General features: G+C 39.6%; 1 protein-coding gene across 2 annotated transcripts in view; it reads right to left on the bottom strand.

The window, feature by feature from the left end:
• Positions 1–23,958, bottom strand: part of Pkn2 (protein kinase N2) — a 98,071-nt gene extending 74,113 nt beyond the window's left edge. For both annotated transcript variants that reach the window (XM_040751672.1, XM_040751673.1), the window contains exon 1: positions 23,833–23,958. In XM_040751672.1, coding sequence (XP_040607606.1) covers positions 23,833–23,880 — 48 coding nt within the window. In that variant the 5' untranslated portion in view covers positions 23,881–23,958. The remainder of the gene's footprint in view (positions 1–23,832) is intronic.
• Between the last annotated feature and the right edge of the window lie 444 nt (positions 23,959–24,402).

The raw sequence follows: 24,402 nt of genomic DNA, 5'->3' as shown, positions 1-24,402 counted from the left end.
GGGCCCTAGAAAACGTTTTCTCTCTAATATTTGAGAATCTCAGCCCACTTCTAGGAACCCTCCTTTCGTGAACTCATCTTGAGGCAAGCCGTTCCTGATTATTTGATATTCATACACTCAGGTTAACATAACTAATAGCACGATGAAATACTACCCAATGACTTCCTAGAGTACATTCCACCACCCTAATTCAGTTTCTCATCTCTAGCTGCCTACACACACCTCACTACACAAGTTGTTTTATGGATGTTAAACTCGGTATGCCTCAAAATAAACACCTCAATAGTTTTTCCAAATCTCCTCATTCCTGTTAATGATGCCAAAATCCTCCATCATCCAGTGTCAATTCTTTGTAATCAGTTGGTTTCTGTTGTTGTTGTTTTTGTTTCGTTTTGGTTTGGTTTTTCAAGACAGGGTTTCTCTGTATTGTTTTGGAAGCTGTCCTGGAACTCACCCTGTAGGCCAGGCTGACCTCGAACTCACAGAGATCCACCTGCCTCTGCCTCCCGAGTGCTGGGATTAAAGGCGTGCGCCACCCACGCACAGCTGTAATCAGTTGTTATATTTCTATATTTTCTTTCCTTCACTCTTCATGCTGGGCGGTGGTGGTGCACACCTTTAATCCCAGCACTTGGAAGGCAGAGGCAGGTGAATCTCTGTGAGTTCGAGTCAGCCTGGTCTACAAAGCAACTTCCATGACAGCCAGGGCTGTTACACAGAGAAACCCTGTTTCCAGAAATCAAAAACAAAAAACAATTCCTTCACTCTTCATAGTCAATCAATGGGTCAATACTATATTAATCACTTTTTATTTTCTCTGTAAGAATTCTTGGTACATTATTATAGTCAAAAATATAATGTACTAAGAAAATATTTTCTAAAATTTTAACTATTCAATTTAAGACCAAGGTTAAATTTTTTTAAGTTCATTTAAGGACAAAAATGCATCATCTAATAAATCACAGATTTAAGTCTCAACATGTTTATATTTCACTCTATATAATTTTTACTCTTAGTGACATTTTTAGAATGTATTTTCCCACTATCAATTCTCACTTTGTTAAAAAGTTTATATCATGGTCTTTGAAACCAGAAATCAATGTTTTTTCTTTCATGGCAATTTGGGTTGCATGTTTCCTTTCCCCCATCCTTCACTACTCTAAGTTCAGCAGGTGACTCGTGGTTCCCTTCAAGTCCCACGATCCTTGCCTAATCATTTAATTCCTCAAGAACCATCACTGCCATATTTAATCTTCATGAGAAAAGAAAATTTACTGATTATTATTAAATATGATGAACAGGCCTTAAAATAATAGTTTTCAAATCCAGAAGATGTTTGTAAGTATTCATTAAATGGAGAAATGGTTATAGAAAATTAGAATACTTAGAAGTAACAAGAAAGAGAAAAAGAATCACACTAGCTCATCAACTTTTCCATAAGCAATATGGAAGTCATACATGAGCTATAGAATACTGTATTATTAAACAAAATAAAGTTTCTAATGTGACACATTCCATTGCAGGTGGAGCTGAACAACAAAAACCTATAGAGAACCTGCTAATACCCACAACTAGTTTCCTTACTCTTATTCATATAATACAAGAATTACAGGTTTAGCAGGTTCAACCACACACCAAATTAGAGGATAACAGGTAGGCTACCATTGTGCTTATACAGAGTATCAGTAGACATTATGTGCGGGAGAGAATCAAAAAACAGGGCCAATTTGTAAATCAGTGGTAGACTGTTTACCTATCAGGAACACAACTCTGGGTTCAATCTCCAGCACACACAAAAGCACACAGACGGACGGACGGACACAGACACACAGACAGACACACACACACACACACACACACACACACGGACGCAGAATATTGTATCCAATATGCTAATAATTTTTAGTAAGTGGATTTCCTTCAAACACAAAATAGAAATACAGCAAATGATAGACAACGAGAGACCTCAGAACATTTACCATTTTAATATAAATTACATAGATTACATTTGTCATTTTCTAGTGTTCTGACATAAAGAAATTTGAAATGAGATTAAAAATGCTTTCCCATAATATTTTGGTTAAGAAAACATAACCAGGTAACTCATATAAAAAGTAATTCAGAATAGGCAATAAGTAAATGAAAAACCAATATTCTGTAATAATCAGAGATACAATTAACAGTATATCCTTACCAAAATAACTGGAAAAATTTAAAATATAAACTTGTAAAAAAGAAACTATAGTATACTGAGAAATTTGGCAGTAATTATGACATTAACTTGACAGTATTTATCTTCATAAAACCTGCAGTCCCATCTAGATGTGTAACAAACTGAGAATGGAAATATAAGGAAGATGGCTCAAAAGTACAGACATCAAGGCCAAGTTCAGTGTGTGTGTGTGTGTGTGTGTGTGTGTGTGTGTGTGAAAGAGAGAGACAATATAAATATATATACATATATATACAAATCACACAAAAGAAATGATCATCATGTCACATAACAGAAAGACACCACAACCAATTTATATAATCATTACACAAAATGAAGATTTACTATGAGATAATATATTGCTAAGAGGATTACATAAACCTATTATTTTAGATAAATACTGAAAGCAATGTTACTTTGATTATATAATAAATCAAAAAATGTACACATAAGGAAGCTGCATTAATATCCCAAATCTAACAATAATCATAATGTTATCACCAGTGAAATAAACAAATTCTGACACAATCCATAAAATATGTTACTCAACCAAGTTGAATTATTAACATAAGCAAGAGCATGACCTTTTTTTTTTTTTTTTTTTTGGTTTTTCGAGACAGGGTTTCTTTGTATTGCTTTGGAAGCTGTTCTAAAACTCATTTTGTAGACTAGGCTGGTCTCGAACTCACAGAAATCCGCCTGTTTCTGCCTTCCCAAGTGCTGGGATTAGAAAGGTGTGAGCCACTGATGCCCAGCTCGAGCATGATATATTCTTAAAAATCAGTATTTGAATGAAGCTTGAGCCCCTAGCAAACTACAGATGACACTGACTCCTCACAGAAAATACAAAGAACAAATACAGACAGGAAACAGAAAGAAGTTGCCAAAAGCTGAGAGAAAAAAAAAAACTAATGACATGAACACAGGATTACAAATGCTTACACAAAAATCTTTTAGGATAATGGACATTTTTGTTATGTTGATAATTTCACAAGCATGAAAGTATGTCAAAATATCTCATTATAAACACATGAAATTTGCTGCCTACCAACAATTATTTATCAATAAACCACTTACAAAAGACAGCCTTTCTCAATTCTTCAAAAACTTATCGTAAACCTGTATTTTGTCTGTATTAATAAAAACCAAGGTGTTGGGGCTGGAGAAATGCCTCAGCAGTTAAGAGCACTGGCTGTTCTTCCAGAGTGCCTGGGTTCAATTCCCAGAATCTACAAGGTAGCTCATAGCTGTCTGTAACTCTAGTTTCAGGGAATCTAGCACTGTCATACAGACATACATTCTAGCAAAGCACCAATTAACATAAAAATAATTTTAAAAGCATAAAATCAAGGTTGTGAAAGCACATACATTCCAGAGCTCGTGTTCTTGGCAGGGGTGCTGTGTTTGGTCTAAGGGAATGTCAGAGTGTCAAAGGCCTTGTCACTCAGGTGATGCTATTGGCAGGAGGTGTGCCCAGCAGGTCTTCAGGCCACCGAGAGCATGTCCTCCAAGGGACTGGGGAGCCTAGTTTCCTTCATCTTCCTTTGTAGATTCCTAGACATGAGGCTAGTAGTTTATTCTGTTGTAGGCTCACTGTAATTGCCATCTAGCATGTCCACAAGAGGCCCAAAATAATGGAGGCAGCACATCTTACACTAGAACCTCCAATACAGGTAGCCAAATAAATAATTCTCGCCTTTTACATTATATCTAATATCCAACTGGATTGTGTCAAGTATTGTTATGTAAAAAGGAAATAAACCCAGCGGACAAATCACTGAACCTCTCCAAGTCTCATGTTGCTGCCTGTAAAACGACTGAAGCTAAATTGACACTTTTGTGAGATTTCATGGACCTATACACTAACACTCCATGCTTTCTATAACTCTCTCATAGTATAAAACACGGTAAATCTCAAATCACACTGTGAAGGAGGGAAATATTTACTAGAAAATACACAACTTCCATTATCATTTAAAATATAAAATAACAGAACAACAAACATTGCCTTAGACTGACATGGAACTACTTCTAAATTCTTCTTGGGATACCTTACTATGCAGTATGGACACATACCTTCACCTCTGTCTCATTATAAAAATCATTAACAAATATCTCTTACCTTTACTATGAGTCAAAATCAACATATGCATGATACATAAAAGTCACAATTAAAATAACTATTAATAAGAAAGCAGTAATTCAAATTATAAAATTTTTACAGCCTTAGACTTTATAGTATTACATGAAAGTAACTGTATAACATCAATTAAAACTTAACTACTGACTTTACAAAGAATTATTCAGCTGCTTTATATGGATGGGGAAGATTAGGCAAGTGTGGTGGGTTTTTTTGTTTTTTTGTTTTTGTTTTTGGTTTTTCGAGACAGGGTTTTTCTGTGGCTTTGGAAGCTGTCCTGGAACTCACTTTGTAGACCAGGCTGGCCTCGAACTCACAGAGCTCCGCCTGCCTCTGCCTCCTGAGTGCTGGGATTAAAGGCGTGTGCCACCAAGAGAATAGCCCCATAGGCTCATACATTTGAATGCTTGGTTGATAATTAGTGGAACTATTTGGAAAGGATCAGGAGGCCTTGTTGAAGGAGGTGTGTCACTTGCAGTGGGCTGTTTCAGAAACCCATGAAACTGCCAGTTAGCTCTCTGCCTAGCGCCTGTGAGTCAGGATGTAAGCTCATGCCTGCCTGCAGTCATGCTCCCTGCTGTGATGGTCATGGCCTCACCCTCTGAAACCATAAGCCCCCAATAAACTCAGAACCATCAGTTGCTTTGGTCTGTTTTTATTTTTAATTTTTGTTTCTTTTTGAGACAGGGTTTCTCTGTGTAACAGCCCCCGCTGTCCTGGAACTTAAACTCATAGAGATCCGCCTGCCTCTGTCTCCAGAGTGCTGAGATTAAGGAGTGTACCACCAACACCCAGAAGGTCATGGTATCTTAATATAGCAATAAAAAAGAAGCTAAGTAACAATACTTACGGAGTTCATTAAGAACAATTACATAAAATAATGCTATATTTCATCTAATCTTCACAGTAGACCAATAACAAGGCAAAGTGGGGACAGGAGTGTTATATAATTATTTTTGTAGTTTTGTTCGTGATGCTAGCTAGCCTTTAACAGTTGAGGCATCTCTCCAGTCCATATAAAACTTAGTAACAAAAATTAACAAATATCTTTTACTTTTATTGTAAATTAAAGTCAACATATGAATGATACATAAAAGGTGTTGAGTAAATGGTAATTAAAATTTAATAAGAAAGTAGTGATTTAAGTAACGAAGCTTTTATATGCCTCAGTTTTTATAGTAATACATGAAAGTAACTGTCATTTTATTTTATATAAGATGATCAGATAAATGCTCTCCCACAGACATTTGAATAATATATTTATCTTTAATAAATTGATTTTTATACAGAATAGCACTGGATAATTAGCCAGACTTCCTTATTCCTGCAACTTGTTTTGTAGGCCAAGCTAAACTTGAACTCAGAGATCTGTCTGCCTCTGCCACCTGAATGTTGGGATAAAGGCATGTATCACCATGCCCGGCCTTACTCAAGATTTCTAAAAATTATAGAGAGGTCCTTAAAAAGAGTGTAGGGTTAGGGTTAGGGTTAGGGTTAGGGTTAGGGTTAGGGTTAGGGTTAGGCTAACCATGTGTTCCTAGTGGCTACCATACTGAATGTTATCAATCACAACAAGCATTATTGCTAACAATGCAGTTCCAATGGTTAATGGCCAGGTCCAGTGTTTCTTTCAAAACATCATAGTTTTTAACATAGCATACTCGGCAAAGGTAAGGAGTATAAAGTATTTGGCTTTGTCTATTTCCTTTGAGATATTGGCTTGGCAGGCCTGAAGCTCAAAGCAATCCTTCCTCCTCATACTCCTAAATTCAGGAATTACAGGTGCGAGTCTCTGTGGCTAGCAAATATTTCATTTGATAAATACTAATCACTACAATGGTAAATGTAGTTCCTACCAATATATTTTGTTTGCTTAAGTCTTGAAAGGGAATAACATGAACACAAATGCCTACAAAAAGAGTGGCTGCAGCCACTCTTAGAAATAAGGGATTTCATTCTTTTGGTTTATGTGTTTCAACAATATATTCAAGAAATAAAACTTTTAAAACACTCTTAAAAATACAGCCAGCAAATTCGAAAAAGCTCTAACAGCATCTTTTAAAAGTACAATGCAAGTCAACAAACTGGTATTAGTAAAAAGCAATGAAGAAACCCATGATTTCAGCGAGTCCAACTGATACAAACATGCCCCATTCTAGTTCTGTCATAATGACGTGAGGCTGTGGCCAAAACTGCTTCACTTTGATCGACAGAGAAAACATTCAAAATACAAAATTTCTAAGAAAACTTGTTTAAGACAGCAATTCGGAAAAAGCACTAGACAAATTGTTACTAATTAGCTGATGTTTTCGATACCTGAGATGAACCCTGAAATTCCTCAAAGAATGTAGTTCCTAAACTCATACTTTCTTTTCTATAAATTTCAAAACACAAGTATCCATCAGTTTATACCTTAATAAACTTAAATCTCAATACCTATATTTTACTTCTTATTTGAAAGCATTACATAAAAATTTACATAATACTCAGCCGGGAGGTGCTGGCACATGCCTTTAATCTCAGCACCTGGAGGCAGAAGCAGGTGGCTCTCTGAGTTTGGAGCCAGCCTTGTCTTCAGAGCAACAACAACAACAAAAAAAAAAACTTACATAATACTTAACCAACTATAACGCTGACGTTTCTCAGTCAGATTTTAAGCAAAATCACAAGGATTCAGTCTAGGAAAGCATTCTTTTTCTTCCCTCTGTGTAGAGAAACCCTTTGTATACCTAGACTGCCCTGAAACACAAACCACACTAGCCTTGAACTCACAAGAGATATACCAGCCTTTGCCTACTGAATGCTGGAAGTAAAGGTGTGTGCCACCACCACTAGGTTTAGGAAATCATGTTTAAATGGAATGATTTATTGTCAAGCCATACTAATATATTACTTCAGAAATATAATTTACAAGGGACTTTTGGTCTCATCTAAATTCACAACATTGAAATAAAACAATTATTTTCTAGAAAAATTCTATAGAATTTTATATGATAATCAAAGTTGTATGATAATCAAAAGTTGACATTATTCAATATAAGAGCCACTGGCCAAATGTGGCTATTGAGTAGTTTATTTAATTTCACTAATTTAAATTTTAATGGCAACGCATTAGTTGGCCGACATCAAATCATCATGACTACATATAATAAATGACTACACAATAGCCACTTTCTACATAATATTTATTATTTTAGAGTATACTCCTACCAATAAAAAATAAAATGTCAACTGTAAATGAGCCAGGTCAGAGGATACTAAGCACAGGACATTACACAAGACAAGATTAGGATGTGGAGGTAAAAAACAGTGATATTAATGATCTTGACCTGTGTAGCCCTAGGCTATGTTAATTCCTAGTTAACAAAAACATTACTGAAGTAAAAACGATAAAAAGTAAATTGTTTGAAACAGAACCCTATAGAATAAATGCATGTGTGTTTGTACAAATATATACAGTGGGTTTTCTGTTGTTTTGTTTTCTGAGAAAGGGTCTCACACTACATCCCTGGTAGCCTGGAACTCCCTATGTGGACCAAGCTGGCCTCAAACTTACAAGGTCTGACTGCCTCTGCCTCCATGATACCGGGATTAAAAGCCCACCACATCTGGCCAGTTTTTGTTTTGTTTTATTTGTTTGTTTTTTTGGGGTTTTTTTTTTTTTTTTTTTTTTTTTTGGTTTTTCGAGACAGGGTTTCTCTGTGTAGCTTTGGAGGCTGTCCTGGAACTCGCTTTGTAGACCAGGCTGGCCTCGAACTCACAGAGATCCACCGGCCTCTGCCTCCTGAGTGCTGGGATTAAAGGCATGCGCTACCAATGCCCGGCTCAGTCTCAGTATTTGTTTTTTTAACCCAAGTGCTATTACAGAACACAAAAGTTTTAAAACTTCAAGTTTATAAAGTATCAAGTTCCAATAAGCCAATTATTGAAGAAAGAGAAATAGCTCACTAATTTAATGATGTTTAAATTCAGTGCCTATAAAATCTTCAGCAGTGCACAGTAATGTCTTAGGCCTTCACATTCAGCACTGACTCAGTGGCTCACCAGGGCTTCTAATTTGACCTAGTAAGTACTTCTGACAGAATATGTGACAAAAACCCAAAGTCACCAGAGTAAATCAAGTGCTAGAAATGTCAGATATATTCAAAGAAAAACAGTTACAGAAGTCTAATGAAGCATCAGGCTATACTACACAGCTCTACACATCATGTTCTAGGCTCTAGCTGGACACAACAGTGTTTTGTTTTTTCCAGAAGGTCCAAGGCTAGATGAAATAAAATCAAAGCTCAATTTCAGAGGTGTTCCTACTGCTTCTTCTTTTGTTGTTGCTGCTGCTGCTGCAGTTTAGATGCTGGTAACAGAACTAGCTTTTAGCAAGTCACATAGTGAGCAACAGGAACACCAAAACAAAAACTGAATTACATACAGTAACTTTCCTTCCTTACAAAGACAAGTTTAAGGGAAAGGCATAATAAAAGGATGGTTATCAGGTTTTAAAGAGCATAGAAGGGAAAACTGAGGATAAGCCATAGGAATAGCACCATTAAGAAAAACATTGCATCTGCCAGGATAAAATTAATGTAAACAGAGAAAATAAAGTAGAGCATCCTTTTCCTTATTATTCTGTATTTAATTCTGAAATGCTAGGATCATTGAGTGTTAAGATGTAATGAAAAAAGAAAAACAATGGTTTATAAGTTGAGAGCTAACATGCTGGGGGAGAATTTTATGGTAAGTTTCTATGAAGTTTTAACACAGTGGAAACTCAAGCTAGAATAAAAATGTATAGGAAAATGAACTCTCTTGATGTTGAAGTACAAAGATAGAGTTTATGTAGAAACAAAATGGAAATTCAATTATGCTACATAAGAAGCAAACTGGGCATTTAGTATAATTTGCACATCAAAGCTCAAGTATATTCAATTACAGAGTTCATATTATTTAGCAATATTTATGTAATTGTCACAAATATTTTTATCTAGTACAAAATATGCAGGACTTTTGTACTTTGTAGCTATATACAATGTTAGTTAAAAGTGATAACTATGTGAAAAGTCTCTTTCCCAAAGATAAAGGCAGATATGAATTTATTTAAGCAGACCCATGGAGTCTGCAAGCAGTACTACAGTTCAGTATTTGCAATGCACAAATAAATAAAGCACTCAAATTCTTCAATGAATGCTCAATCCTAGAAATTCATCACAAAGTGTAAGATTTCAATTACGCAGGCACACAAGCTCAGTTTGCTGTGATTTTAAAGTTAGGCTGTCATGAAAGTATCTATACGTTAACATAGCTATCTTCACAGTCCTCCCCCCGACCCACACCATGAAAAAAAGAAGAAAGAGAAGGGAATAAAAGTGATCTATGAAGCAAGATCAATTACTTAGATTTTACACCTGCCTGTAACATAAGGTCTCATCATATACCCTGGGCTGATCCTCAGATCTCAACACTCTTGCCACACCTCCCAAGTGTTAGACTTACAGAATGTGCCACTATGCCCAGCAAAATGAAACAATGTAGGAGGACATGGGGGAGCAGGAAGGTTGAGTTGGGAGAAGAATAGAGGAGAGCAGGATGAGAGATACCATAATAGAGGGAGTCATTTTAGGTTTGAAGGGAGATCTGGCACTAGTGAGATTTCCAGAGATCTACAAAGATGACATCAAATGGCAAACTAAGCAATAGTGAAGAGAATACCTTAAATGTCCTTCCATGATAATGAGTTTGACGACTATCTTATATGCCATCCTAGAACCTCCATCCAGTGACAGACGGAAGCAGAGGCAGACACCCACAGCTAAACACTGAACTGAACCCCTGGAACCCAGTGACAGAGAGGGAGGAGTGGTGAGCAAAGGGGTCAAGACTGGGCTGTTGAAACCAGAGAAACAGCTGAGCTGAACAAGGGGGAGATCCTGAACCCCAGACTAATGAGGCTAGCATGGGATTGATCCAGACCCCTGAATGTGAGGAGACCTAGGCAATCTATGGGCTTGGGGCAGTATATCAGCATATATCCCTGGCAGACAAATGGACTTTACATGCCCATCCCACAATGAGGGATGCTCTCTCAACCTGGACACTTGGGGGGAGGGCCTAGACCCTGCCCTGAACGAAATGACAGACTCTGGAGATCCCCAATGGAGGGCCTCACCCTCCCTGGGGTATGGAGTGGGGATTGGGTGGGGGCCTGGGGAGGCTGCTGGGGGGGGATAAGGAGGGGAGGGAGAGGGAGCTGGGAGTGACATGTGAAACAAACTTGTTTCTAATTTAAATATAAAAATTTTAAATGTAAAAAAAAAAATGAAACAATCTTTAAAAAATTTCACCAGTAGAGGGGAAAATTGCATAGATACTTCCATAATAGTCAAAATACTTTAGTATAAGAGTCAACTGAAGAGGTTAAGATGGCTACTAATAAATATGACCAGATATCTAGCATAGTCAAGGAGAAGAGATCTTAGAAATTTAGAAATAGCAGATTGATCAGAAGATTAAAAGCAATTTTACATTACTTATCAACTTGGGCATTTATTGAGCATAAGTAGTATGCCAGGTACTAGAGACATTCAGTGAGTAAAATGGTAGTGACACAAAATGTAGCCATTTCACTAAGTGATATATTCAATGATACGAGTTAAAATTGGAGACAGTCTATTTTGCAAATGGCCACAAATGCTAAATGATTAATTAACTAAATGCACTTATTTATATGCATCATAATATGGTGGCACATGCCTGTAGTTTCAGTACTTGGGAAATTGAGGTAAGAATGTGACCTTGAGGACAACCTGGACTACATAATGAGATCATGTCAAAGATAGATTGAGGGGGAAGACCTAAACTTTGATTCTTCATGAATATAACTTTCTTCGTAGAGTTAGAGAATTGTCCAATTTGCCAAATACTGTTCATGAAGACAGACAATATTAGTATTCTGAAAACTAGAAGCATCATAAAAACACAGCTGGGCAGTGGTGGTGAAAGCCTTTAATCACAGCACTCAGGAGGCAGAGGCAGGTGGATCTGTGAGTTCAAAACCAGCCTCGTCTATAAGAGCTAGTTCCAGGACAGCCTCCAAAGCCACAAAGAAACCCTGTCTCAAACCCTCCCACACTCCAAAAAAAAGAAATGTGACTCATACATCTTCCTATAGTTCAATATTCCCTAGTGTAGAGGTGAGCCCACAATATGGGCACAGGTGAGAAAAAAAGGAAAGGAAAAGCAAAAAAAGCTCTCTCTCTTTTGGAAGCCTGCCACGCTTCTGATCTTCCAGCTTGTGTGTAAGTTCTTTCTCTGGTAAATATATTCATTTCCATATTGCACTGACCATCCTCTTCACCCTACCTTAAGACAGACAGAAAGAAAGGTCTAGAAAATCAGTGCTAGAAAATGGAAGGTCTATCTCATTCTACAATTAAAAGAAAGTTATTGAACGAGTTTAAACACATGTGCTTTTACCTATCCTATACTCACTTCTCAGAAAATAATTGCCATCCTGAATACAATGTCATTCCCCAAGTAACACAGCTGAATGGATTAAGGTGAATAAGGCCAACAAGATTTGGCATAGAATACACAGGTTGGTCAGTTAGCCATGGGCTTCTGGGCATTTGATCTATAAGGCTAAAGAGACAACAGAATCAAAGAAGGAGAAAAGGAGGCAGGAAGTTCCCTTCAGTTTTCTGTTCAGCACTATGGGTTCTTGGTGCTCCATCTTATCCTTGAATTAAGTGAGATCCTGTAGTGCACACACATCAGTTAGCCATGAACTCTCGAGTGCGCTTATGTGTACATATATAAAAAAACAGGTGGGGGGGCTTCAAAGTATAAACATGAAAGTTCCAAGAAGTTGAAGGAATATCAGGTGTCCCTAAGGATTAGAAACAGAAGACCACTGATGTCTTTAAGAGAATAATTTTAATGGAACAAATGACACAGAAGTCATATTTAGATAAAGCAGCAAAAAGATAAAGGTAGCTAAGGTATTTCTTTAAATAACTGTGATTATAAAAGAAATCTGAAAGATCATGGTATTAAAAATTCTAGTAAAAACATGAGACATGAACATACTTTCAGGCAATAAACAAGGGGGAAAAAACCTCAGACGGCAAAGAATAAAACATAGGTACTACAGAGAATGGAAGAGAACAGAAAAGTATAGACACAGCAAAGCAAAAATATTGTAGGGATGGGGAGGGCAGGGAGAGAAGGACTAAAATCTTGAAGTTTAAAGAGAAAGAAAGTTAAGTAGGTTCTCACTGTGGTATACCATGACAAGGTGAGTGATTTCTTGATTACAAAGGAGCAGGAATAGGTTGGACTTGGAGAAAATACAAAGCTTAAGCTATAACTGGTGAATATTATGGGAATCAACAGAGAAGTTAAAGAATGATCTTTACTGACACAGATTTTAGGGAATAAAGTGACAAAACACAAACTAATATTACAAGGAAGAAGCCAGCTACAAATTAAGAATAACTTCAGGCATAATTCTTACATACCTAGTATGATACAGCCTTAATTCTAACCAGAAGAGCTCGGTCAAAGAAACCAATTTAGGAATGAAATTAGCTGATGAAAAGGTATTCTATATAAAATTTATAAGGGTGTTTTATATACATTATAGTTTTAAACATTAGAAATGATAACCCAGACATTTACTCAATAATCAAAAATCACTAAAATTGAGGACACTATTCCATGCTGCAAAGGATGTGAAGAAAGAGAAGCTGTTGTCCCTTGTGTGTGAGCACACACTGCAATCAATTTGGCAGTATGGATTGGTAGTGACAAAACTAACAATCTAACAGTCATTTTACTTGGCATTTATCCAGGGAAATTAAAAACCTGTACCCACACAACAGGATATTCTTAGTAGTTTATTATTTTATAACTTGGAAGCAACCAAGATGTTCTTTGGTAAGTAAATGAACCAAAACAACAGACTATAATTCAAGAAAGAGTTAAGACAGTATTGGGCTAGAGATGTAGTTCCATTGGTTGACTACATGCCTAGTACCTATGAGTTTGACCCCCAGCACCACACAATCTGTAGTGTAGTAGCACACATCTATAATCCTAGCACTTGGGAAATGGAGGCAAAAGGATCAGAAGTTCAAGGTCATCTTAGGCTATATAGCAAGTCTAAAGCCAGTCTGTGATCCAAGAGACCCTCCCTCAGAAAAAAAAATCTTATCAAAGCATGAATGGATATAGAGGAAACATAAGTGCCCATTACTGTGTAAAAGAAGTGAAAACATGAATGCTACATGAAAAAGTATAACTTCAACTACATGCCATTCTGGAAAAGAAAAGCTACAAAAACCATGAAAAAAAGATCAGCTGCTCTCAGGGAACAGAGCAGAGACAGAAATGAAGAGTCACAGAGGATTCTTAGTCCACTACTCTGAAGGATAGTATAATAGTTGTGCTGGCTAATTTTATGAGGGAGGAACTTCAACTGAGAAAATGCCTCCAAAAGATTAAGTGTAGGCAAGCCTTTGGGCATTTTCTTAATTAATGTTCCATGTGAGAGGGCCCAAGCCCATTGTGGGTGGTGCCACTCCTGAGCAAATGGTCTTGGATGCTGTAAGAAAGCATACTGAGCAAACCATGAAAGGCAAGCCAGTAGGAAGTACTCCGTACTCCTCCATCCCCTCTGTGCAAGCTCCTGCCTCCAGGTTCCTACCCTGTTTGAATTCCTACCCTGACATCTTTTAATATGAACTGTGATGTGGAAGTAAAAGCAGAATAAATCCTGTCTTCCTGAAGTTGCTTTTGGTCATGGTGCTTCATTACAGCAATAGAAACCCTAAGACAACGGTAAATATGTTATCATACATTTGAGCAAATCCATCGAATATACTTTATCAAACATGAACCTAATGTAGACTGGGCTTTGGATGAAAACGATGTATTGATGCATGTTAATCAATGTCAATAAACACACTCTGATGAGCATGGAAATAGGGGAAGCTATGTGTGGTTGTAGTACTTAGGAGATCTGGGCCTTCCTCGGTTCTGCGTCGAACATAAAGCTCTATTTTAAAAAGCATATCAAATGACTTAAACACAAGAAATAATAAAGTAAAGCATCACATATTTTAGTAGAAGCCAAAGGTGGTGGCACGAACCTGGGACCTCAGCGCTTGGTAGCTAAGACAGAAGTAGTGTAAATTTAAGACCACTCTGGGCTACCTAGGGAGACTGTCTCAAAAATAATTAATGTCTTATAAGAAAACACAGGTACATGTCTTTTAACCCCAGGAATTGGGTTTAAGAAGCAATTTCTTAAAGTGTGTGAGTTTAAGAAGCAATTCCTTAAAACAGTGTAAGCCAATTATAATACAAGAAAACATGGACATTAAAAATTAAAAAATTTTTATCACCAAAAATTACCACAGCAATCAGAAAAACTGCACTTAGGATCCTAGGTTTGCAAATATTAGTAAACTGTGAAAATGAATAACATCTTTTTAATACTCAATATTAAATCTGACCAACTTCAGGAATTGACAAGCTATGCAAATACGTGAATAACTAACTCACATACTGTCTACTAAATATAAGAATTAAATATTAATGATGAAAAATAATAGTATTACATAATTTAAGAGATGGAATGGAAAAATGAGCTTTACCAACTATTCATATAAATAATTTCCAGACACCCCACCTGATGCTCAACCGCTCAAATAGGGGCTAGCTGGTCGGGGTCCACAAGGTCAATAGACACCTTGGGTCCCCCAGACCCTGGTTGGCGGGAAAACAGCCAGGGGTCCGTAAGACACCTTGTGGCACTGGACATGTGTGCCTTATTACAATAAGGAAATATGCGATGGTGAATTGCAATAGAGAAACGGGATGGTTCATGCACTATGGGAAAGATGCAGAAAGGGAAAAAAGTGAATATGGTGAGGAGTAAGCAGATGTTGGAGGCCTGCTTGCCACCTGGGGATGTTGTCTAGGCCAGGCTGCTGCCAAGAGTCATATTGGGGTCCCTGTCCATACAGTAGCTATGATCTATGTTGATGTCCATGACTCCTGTTTTCCTTGAGTGTTGTGCTGATTCCAGTGGCCTGGACGGCCTCCTTAATCTGTGTTTGGGTCCACAATCCATGCTGATCCTGGGGTCATATCAATCAGAGCGGCCTTTGCTGCCACCTAGGACCATGGTGACAACCAGGCATAGGCTGCTCTGCTGCCAAGGACCATGCCTGGGTTTGTGGTCTATGTTGATGCCCATGTCCCATGAAGCCTGGTATCCAGGAGTCACACTGCTACCAGAGTCATCCTGATCTGAGTTGCCAGGCTACCACTCAGAGCTAGGATGCCAGCAGGCGGTGCTGTGGCCTAATGCCATGTTTGGGTCCATGGCCCAGATGCAGCCAGGGTCTGTGTTGAAATCTGTAGACCAGGGTGTCACTAGGGCAAATACAGAGACACAGGATCTAGGCCCGAGACTGCAATTTGGTTGGAGTCTGAAGGCCATGCCATAGCAGGCGCCATGCAGATATGGGTGGACTGTGCTGCCACCAGGGGTCATGTTGTCATCTGAGTCCAGGCTGTTGCCGAGGGCCATGTCTGAGTCTGTGGCCTACAGCAGCAAGGGTCTGGATTAGCATGTGGGGCTTGTGTTGCCACCAAGTGCCATGAAGATGCCCAGGGTCAGATCAGCCACCTGAGTCCAGGTTGGTGTTCGAGGACCAGGATGTATCCAGATCTGAGTGGCTTACACTGCTAATCAATGTCATGGTGACATCCAAGCCAGAGCTGCAGTCGAGGGCCACATCAGGATCCATGGCCCTACTGTAGCCAGGGTCTGTGTTGATGTCAATGCACCTGTTATCATCAAAGGCCATCAGACACCAGAGATCAAGGGCCATGTTGGCGTCTCAGGGCCATACTACCTGGAGCAGTGGTAACATCCACACCCAGGCACTGTTGAGGACCATGTTGGAGTCCATAGTTCTACCATGGCTGGGATAGGTGCTGAAGTCCAGGTCCTGCATTGCCACCAAAGGTCACATAGAGGCCCAAGGTTAGGGCCGCAACCATTCTAATCTGAGTGGCCTGTTCCTCCATCTGCCCAAAACCAGGATATCTACTGGGCCCAAGTTGCTGGTGAGGGCCATATCTGTGGGGGTCTCTTTGCATGTCTGTGACCTGTGTCACCTCAGGAGGCCCTAGGAACCATGTAAGATGAATTCAGAGGGCCACACTGAGCTGACCATGACCTTTGCTGGCCCTGGAAAAGCTGGCCTTGCCTATCGCTGGACACCTGAGCAAGAGAGTTGTCCCCTGCACACTGGCGAGATGGCCCCCATCCCTCACCACAGGCCAAAGTGAACTGACCCTGAGGGTATAAACGTAGAGGAGGTGACTCTACCCACTCAACCGAGGTGGGTGGCCCCAGTGGTCCAGGCTGACCAGCTTGGCTATTATCCAGGCCTTATATTGATCCACCCTAGCATCTACCCTAACTAGGACCTGCTTGAGCTGGTGAAGGGACTAGTCCTGTGGGACAATACCCAAAAGATCTCTAAGACTCAAGGCAGCCACAAGACATCCCAGAGGAGTTCTGGTGAGCACCCAATGATGATGGTGTACCAGAAACCAGAGGCCTTGAACTAGACCAGTGACTCATTGCAATAGACATTTGCCAGTAAAACTGACGGGACAAAGAGGTATACTATATGTATGGCACGCTGAACCCTCCTTTGACATCAGGACAAATAAAGTGGTATTAGAGAAGCAGGGAAGAAGATGCAAAGAGATTTTTCTGCTGTGGTTATTGTCTTGGGTTTTGATTTTTTATTTTATTTGCTTTTGTTTGCTTGCTTGCTCACTTTGATTTCTTTCCTTATGTGGGGGGCATGGCAGGGATGAGGGAAGATGGGGAATCTGGAAGTGTGCAGAATTGGGGTGCATGATGTGAAACTCCCAAAGAGTCAATAAAGAAGTTGTTAAAAAATAATTTTCGTATTTGTTTCCACATTTATTCTAAGTTAACATTTAAGTGTCTTGCATGTGTGAGAGGTATAACATTTTATACAACCTCCTGGGGCTTTTCATTTGGAAAGTTTACATATCCATAGATATAAATTATACTTTTATTATTTTTATGCCAAATCGGCAACAAATAATAACTGCAAGGTTGTAGATCACGATTCTGATTTCCCAAAATGGTAAAACATTTAAAACTGTTCTTCCTAAACAACCTTCTACACTGAAAATAACAATTTAGCAACTGAAAGAAGAAATTCACAATCTACAGAGATTTAGAATAAGGAATACATGGGCTGGAGAGATGGCTCAGCCGTTAAAGGCTAGGCTCACAACCAAAAATATAGAATAAGGAATACACAGAACTCTTACAAATCAAAGCAAACAAAAAAGGGAAAATGGACAAGAGAGAAAAAAAGGAATTCAACTGAAGAAAAATCAAAAGGTCAAAAAACAAAAAGGAAGCTTCCAGGGTGGCTGGAGAGATGGCTCAGTAGTTAAGAGCACTTGCTGCTCTTACAGAGGACACAACTTTGGTTCCCAGCATCCAAGTCAGCAGACTCACAACCATCTCTAACTCCAGGTCCAGGAATCCAAATGCTTCTCTCTGACCTCTGCGGGCACCTGCACTCAAATGCAAATACTAACATCAAACAACATACCTATATATAATTCAAAATAATAAAAATAAATGTTTAAAAAGAAATATTCTGTATCATGATACATCAAAATCAAGAGACACTCATTATGGCCTTTTGATTTGTAAAAGTTAAAAACAACACTACAAAGTGTTAAAAAGGATAACAACAGCAACAAAACCTTTATTCTCTTACACATTTGTTGGCATGATTACAAATTCATATAACCCCATAGGATGTTATGCTCTTGGTGCTAAAAACATTAACCAACTCTGCAAAGCAGCTTTCATACACACACATAGGAAACAAACACAGACTGTCCACGGTATCTTACTCACAATTATGAGAAGCAAATAAATTACCAACAAAAGCTAAATATTCAGATATCAAACAATGGGAGATACCCACTCAATTAAATCATATCCAATGCTTTACAGTACAGCAGCATGCAATAATATGGGTAAATTTACCTAAAGTAGATGGAAAACCAAGTTAAAAAGATTACATTCAACACAATTATATAAAAACTAAGGCAGAAGACACATCTTTTAAGATTGTGCATTCCATAAAATTACACATGAGGAAAAACTAACCAGATTATTCATAGTGATGACCATATGGGTTAATAAGGAGACAAAGATGGGGGTGAAAAGACAGAGGAAAACAAAGAGTTCTTGGTATTTGGAAGAGGGAAAGTGGTGGTCCATTAGTACTTACTATGACAGATCATGATTCAGAACTGTAAGAAAGCTCTGAAATATGCACACTAACCATTTCCTTTTGTAACTATAGGGAAGGGAAAACAAAAGAGTAAGATATAAAATACATGCTACTTACTACACATTAACGCACTAGGTGGCAAATCTACAACCAAATATAAATTCCAAAGTCTGTCATAATTACTTTCCAATAAATTAAAATGCCTATGTGCCCAAGCAGCAAACCATTAACTAATTAGGCAAAGTAGTCATTGCAAATCTTTTACATGGATATACTCTACAATCAATACTATATAATTCTTATGTAGCGGTCCATCTTTACAATGCAGCACTTTAGCATGTATGAATTGGGTATTATAATTAATCTACAAGTGATTGAAGGCAAAAGGGAAGATTGTGCACTTTATATGCAGATACCATGCCATTTCACATACAAGACTTAAGCATCCAAGAATTCTGAGATCCAGAGGTGACATGGGATAAATTCCCTATTTATTTCAAGGAATCATTGTATTTGTAAATATCATCTACACACATTCTCCATACAATGTAAATGTTATATATATTGTTTGGGGAATGACACAAAAATATTTGTACATGCATAATACAGATGCAATTGTTTTTTTGAACGATTTATTTATTTTACTTTATGTGCACTGGTGTTTTTGCCACATGTCTGTCTAAGGGTGTTGAATCCCGTGGAGCTGGAGTTACACACAGCTGTGAGCTGCCATGTGGGTGTGAGGAATGAGCCTGGGTCCTGTGGAAGAGCAGATGGTGCTCCTAACCACTGAGCCGTCTCTCCACCCTCCTCACACTTTTCTCCCTGCGTAGCTTTGGCTTTCCTGGAACTTTATGTAGATCAGGCTGACCTCAAACTCAGAGATCAGAACACTTTGGGGACAATGACATTTGGTTGAATCCATGGATGAAGATCCCAATGATACAAGGGTTAATTGTAATTGTACAGGATAATAATTATAATGAACGTCTCTTAAAATGATCAGGATGGTCCTTACTATAGGCAACAAATAAAGCCTTTTTATCAATATGCCGAGCACCTTCTAAGTGCCAGAACAGAACACAAGCTTATCCACAAACTTAAAATGTAACATATGAACAGTCACTTGAGAAATCAGTCTTAGGGAGATTTTCCACAAGCTTTTGATGCCTCTCATCGCAACAGTTAAGAAAAGTGAAGAAGTAGTTAAGAGAAGAAAGCCTGGAGAAGCGTGTCTATATTGTGACTCTTTGTGGAATAGTGCACCCTACTTGAAATTAAAAAGCACAGCTGAATTACATACACCACCAAATGAAATATGAACACCACATTTTGCTGACTCTAGCAGGGTCTTAAAGTTTACAACAAACCTAACTGAGTAACAACATTTGGACCTATTTTTAGAAATTTTCATACAACACTGGAATACGAAACATTCATGAATCCACAGAACTCAATTTAGTGATGTAATTGAAAGCACACAGATCAGAGTTCAAATTCAAAGTTAACAGCATAACCATGGGAAATTTACTTAACATTCTTGTTTGTTGGTTAGTGGCTGGTTTTGTTTTTGAGGCAGGGTCTTACTATTTAGCCCTGGCTAGCCTCGAACTCACAGCACTCCTTCTGCTTCTGCCTCCTGAGTGTTGGAATTAATGGCATGTGCCACCATTGATAGCATCCAGGCACACCTTGGCCCCGCCCCTTGGAGGGGGGCACCCAGTACCCTGGCTCTGCAAGCAGATGCACAAGGTCCCTTTAAGAGACAAGCTCCGCCTCCTCCCACTATCTTTCTCTCACTGTTCTTCAGAAGAGGCAGGCAAGTCTTTGCCTCTTTTTCCTTCTCTCTTTCTCTCCCTTCCTTTTCCTTCCCCCAAGAAAACTTCTCACTTAAGTTTTGTCTGTATGGCATGTTTGTGCCTCACCCGCCATGAAATTCTCCAAGGGCTCACTCACACCCTTTTATATCAACCATGCCAGACAACTTAATACTCGTGAGGATAGTTTCCTAATTCATGAAATGTTAGTACCATATCTAACCCTACTAGAGTTTTGTGAGTATCAAATAAAGCACACAAAATACCTAAGAAGTGCCTGATACGTAGCAAAAAATAAATGCTATTTGTACTTTCATAAAACTCTCTACTAGTACAAATGCTATTTGTGCTATTCTAGAAAGTAAAACTCATCTTGTCATATTTAGATCCTTCAATAGTTTTGGTAGATATTCAACTGACATTTACACCTGTAATTTAAGGCTACCTACTATAACTTTTCATTTGAGCAAATTTCCTTCATCCAGACAAACACTTCACTAGCAACGCTGATGAAGGAGACAAATCACCAACATCAATAAAATTAGTTTAAATATTTGGTTCTACTCAATACTTGGTTATGGATTCTCTAAAATTACTGCAATAGGTATTGAAAGATTCTTTATACTTTTATCTCAGTTTCCTTAGAAATAAAATGTTGGGTTTTTGGCCTCACAAAAATAAGTTTCCTGCTATGTTTCAAATGGAAGAAATATTCACCATGATATAAAGGTAGAAACTGCCAACAGAGTTTAAATTTTTAACAGCCTGTTTTTGTTGTTTCTGTAACAAATATTCTTCCTTACACCTTCAAATCTCTGGCCATCAAAGTGTGCAAACTATTAATGTGTCCTCGTTTAATAAGCCTCCATGTTACTAGCAAGAGTTAAAAACGTTACTCACAGAAACACTACAGTAAGTATGAAGACAAAATAGTAACATGTTTCAAATTTATAGTTTTGCCTGTCTAGAAGCAAAGATTATTAATAAGTCAATTCCAACTCTATCAAACTATTTCACATTCTGCAGTAAGATTAAAAGAGAAACTAGATGATATTACAAATAACTATTTCATTGAAGTTATAATCAATGTCTAGTGTAAAACAGTATTCCTAAGACAAGACATAGCGTAGTAACAGTGTTTGGTCATTAAACACATTTTAAAATTGGTTGTATAGCTTAATATTTAAATACTTAAAGTGTGTTTGGCAAATAAACATTAAGAAATTCACATTAAACTAGTTTTCAATCTAAATAAATTCAATTTAGAGACCTTAAAAAAAGACAAAGTAAACTTTTGACAAATATTGGGCCAATTACATTTGTTTCATGACCAAATGAAGTAAACATTTGAATAAATGAAGTATATCTTATGGTCGTGTATCTTAATTGATGATATGCATGTAGATAAGTATTTTAATAAGCATGATAAACTTTAAATGCGATAACTTTTACTAGAACTGAAAGTACAATAAACCAATAAAAATGTCATAGATATATACTGACAACATAAAGGTTATTATTAGAACACTTAAGAACTATTATTTTTTCAGGGGGAATTATACTTTATCATTATAAAGCGTAACTCCATCAGGTGTTCCTTATTTTGTTTTCATTATGTAAATGATCATATTTAAAGTTGTTCCTCACTCTTTAACTTACTTGCTTGTTACTGCCAAAATTGACCTAACAAAAAGATCCTAAATATAATTTAATAACATAAAAATGTTTTCTGTTACAGTGCTAAAATAAGTGCCATTTATGCCAATCCCCCAAAATACAAGGATGCCATAAACTTTATAACTCTAACACCACTGATAGAAAAGTGTCATCAATGTGTGCTTTACATGCTTCAAAGTTAGGCAATATATGCTATTTCCAAAAACTTCAGGACATCTTACTTTTAGAAGCATGCAAATTAAGAACAGAATCTATTCATTTAGCAAATGCCCGTTGTGAAGAGCTGATTACTAAGAGCTAACTGTAATTAAAACGTTATATAATGGCATTTTCAAATGGCAGGAAATTCCATTTTGCATTTCCAAAGGATTACACATGTGTAGCAGTGCTGCGTACCCTGCTCAGGTCTCTAACTTTGTTTAAAACATGCCAGCTATCATAGCAATGCGTTTTACCTTATATCTGGTTGACCAGTAGACTAGGTTTATACTCAGATCTAAGAAAAATGCATTTCAACAAAAAATTAACAGGTACATGCAATGAGTAATTTTTGTCAGTCCAGAAAAATCAACACTCTAGATTCAGCTGTTTTAAAAAAAAATGAACTGTCCAACTTTTCCAGAAGAAATGCAACTGTATCAGTCCTCACCCCTAATCTTTGAGTAGCCCAAATATGAGTATATTTCAAAAAAACAATATCAGTTTAAATGAGACAAAATTTTAATCCAGATGTAAACAGCTCTTGAGTAATCCCAAGTAGTAAAAAGCGAATAAACTCCAGTCTCCTACACCACAGAGATCGGAAAACATAAATCGTGCTTGCATCGTCAAATATTTAGCTAGAAATAGGAAAGAGCAATAGTGCTTCGGCACGAACTATATACACTTTAGGGATCTACTTTGTTATCTGTCTTCCGCGGACATGTGCTGCCTAACGTTTTCACTTAATGAACTGTTCTGTGGTTTGTAAACAACTTCTGGAGCTCTTTTCTCTTGGGTCCAAACGGGAGGGAAAATGAAAGTCTTGGGGGTGGGGGGGGGGAGCATCAGCATCTGAACTTCCGGATGTGAGCAGGGGGAGCCATCGGAGGGACCACCTAACTATCCCTCACTGGGTTAAAGTGAAAAGTAACGAAAACGACGCGGCCCTCACGCTCCGCTCCCGGCACCGGGTCACCTGGAGAGGGCCGCGGGGGAGCCGGGCCGTCACTCGGGAGCGAGTCCTCCTCCGGGGGCTCAAGTTCTGGGGGCGCTCTTTGTGCAGTCGGAGGGGAAGGGGAGGGAACCGCCCACAGCCCGGGAGTCATTCAAAGGAGCTCGGGAGCGGGCTGGGGGGGGGGGCGGGGAGGGCGGGGCGGCGACACCGGGAGGGGACCCGAGCGAGCGCACGGCCCCGCCCGCGGGGACCGAGGGGGTCCCTCCGCCCGGTGGCCTCCGATAGCGCGCGGGAGAGCGTTCCCGGGCGCGGGGGAGCGGCTCCGGACTGGACACCTCGCGAGGCTCCGCACTTAGCGGGCCAGGGGCGCGGCGTCCCCGAGCCCCGCGGCCGCCCTCCCCGGGGTTCCCCCCCCTTCCCCGGCCGGCGCTCCCCCGCAGGGCCGCCGCGGCCCTTACCTGCAGCTCGGTGAGGAGGATCTCCCCCCGGTCGGGGTGGGACGCCATGGCGCTCCGCTCGGGACTCGGCACCTGAAGGCGGCCGATGGGGGAGAAGGCGGGACGGGAGCCGGGCGGGGGGTGAGGAGCCTCCGGAGAGAGAGAGCGGCAGCTAGGGAGTCATGGAGGCGCGGCCCGGCTGCAGGCGCGGCTCATGGAGAGCGGCGGGGAGCGGAGGGCCCTCGGCGCGGCTCCCCTCGCCGCCCGCCGCCGCCGCCCGCCGGACTCTGTCCCCACCCCCGGCCTCAGCCGCTCCCTCACGGCGACGCCGGGAGCCGCCTCACAGCTCTCGGTGCGGGGCGCAGCGGCCGCGGCGGCAGCTCCTCCTGTCGCACCATTTGGCTGTCACCGCGTCGCAAAAGCCGCCTCGCTTGGCGGCCGCCGGCGCACGTGACGGCCGTGGCCGCCGCCCCCCGGCTGGGCGGGGGAAGATGGGGTTGGCGGGGACCCCGGGGCGAGCCGCGCGGGGCGGGGCCTGGCGGGGCGGGGCGGGGCCTGACGGGGCGGGGCGAGCGGGCCGGGCCGGGGTGA

This window comes from Mesocricetus auratus, unplaced genomic scaffold, assembly GCF_017639785.1.
Source record: "Mesocricetus auratus isolate SY011 unplaced genomic scaffold, BCM_Maur_2.0 Super-Scaffold_100009, whole genome shotgun sequence".
NCBI lineage: Eukaryota > Metazoa > Chordata > Mammalia > Rodentia > Cricetidae > Mesocricetus > Mesocricetus auratus.
This window is presented reverse-complemented; position numbering and strand designations above follow the sequence as displayed.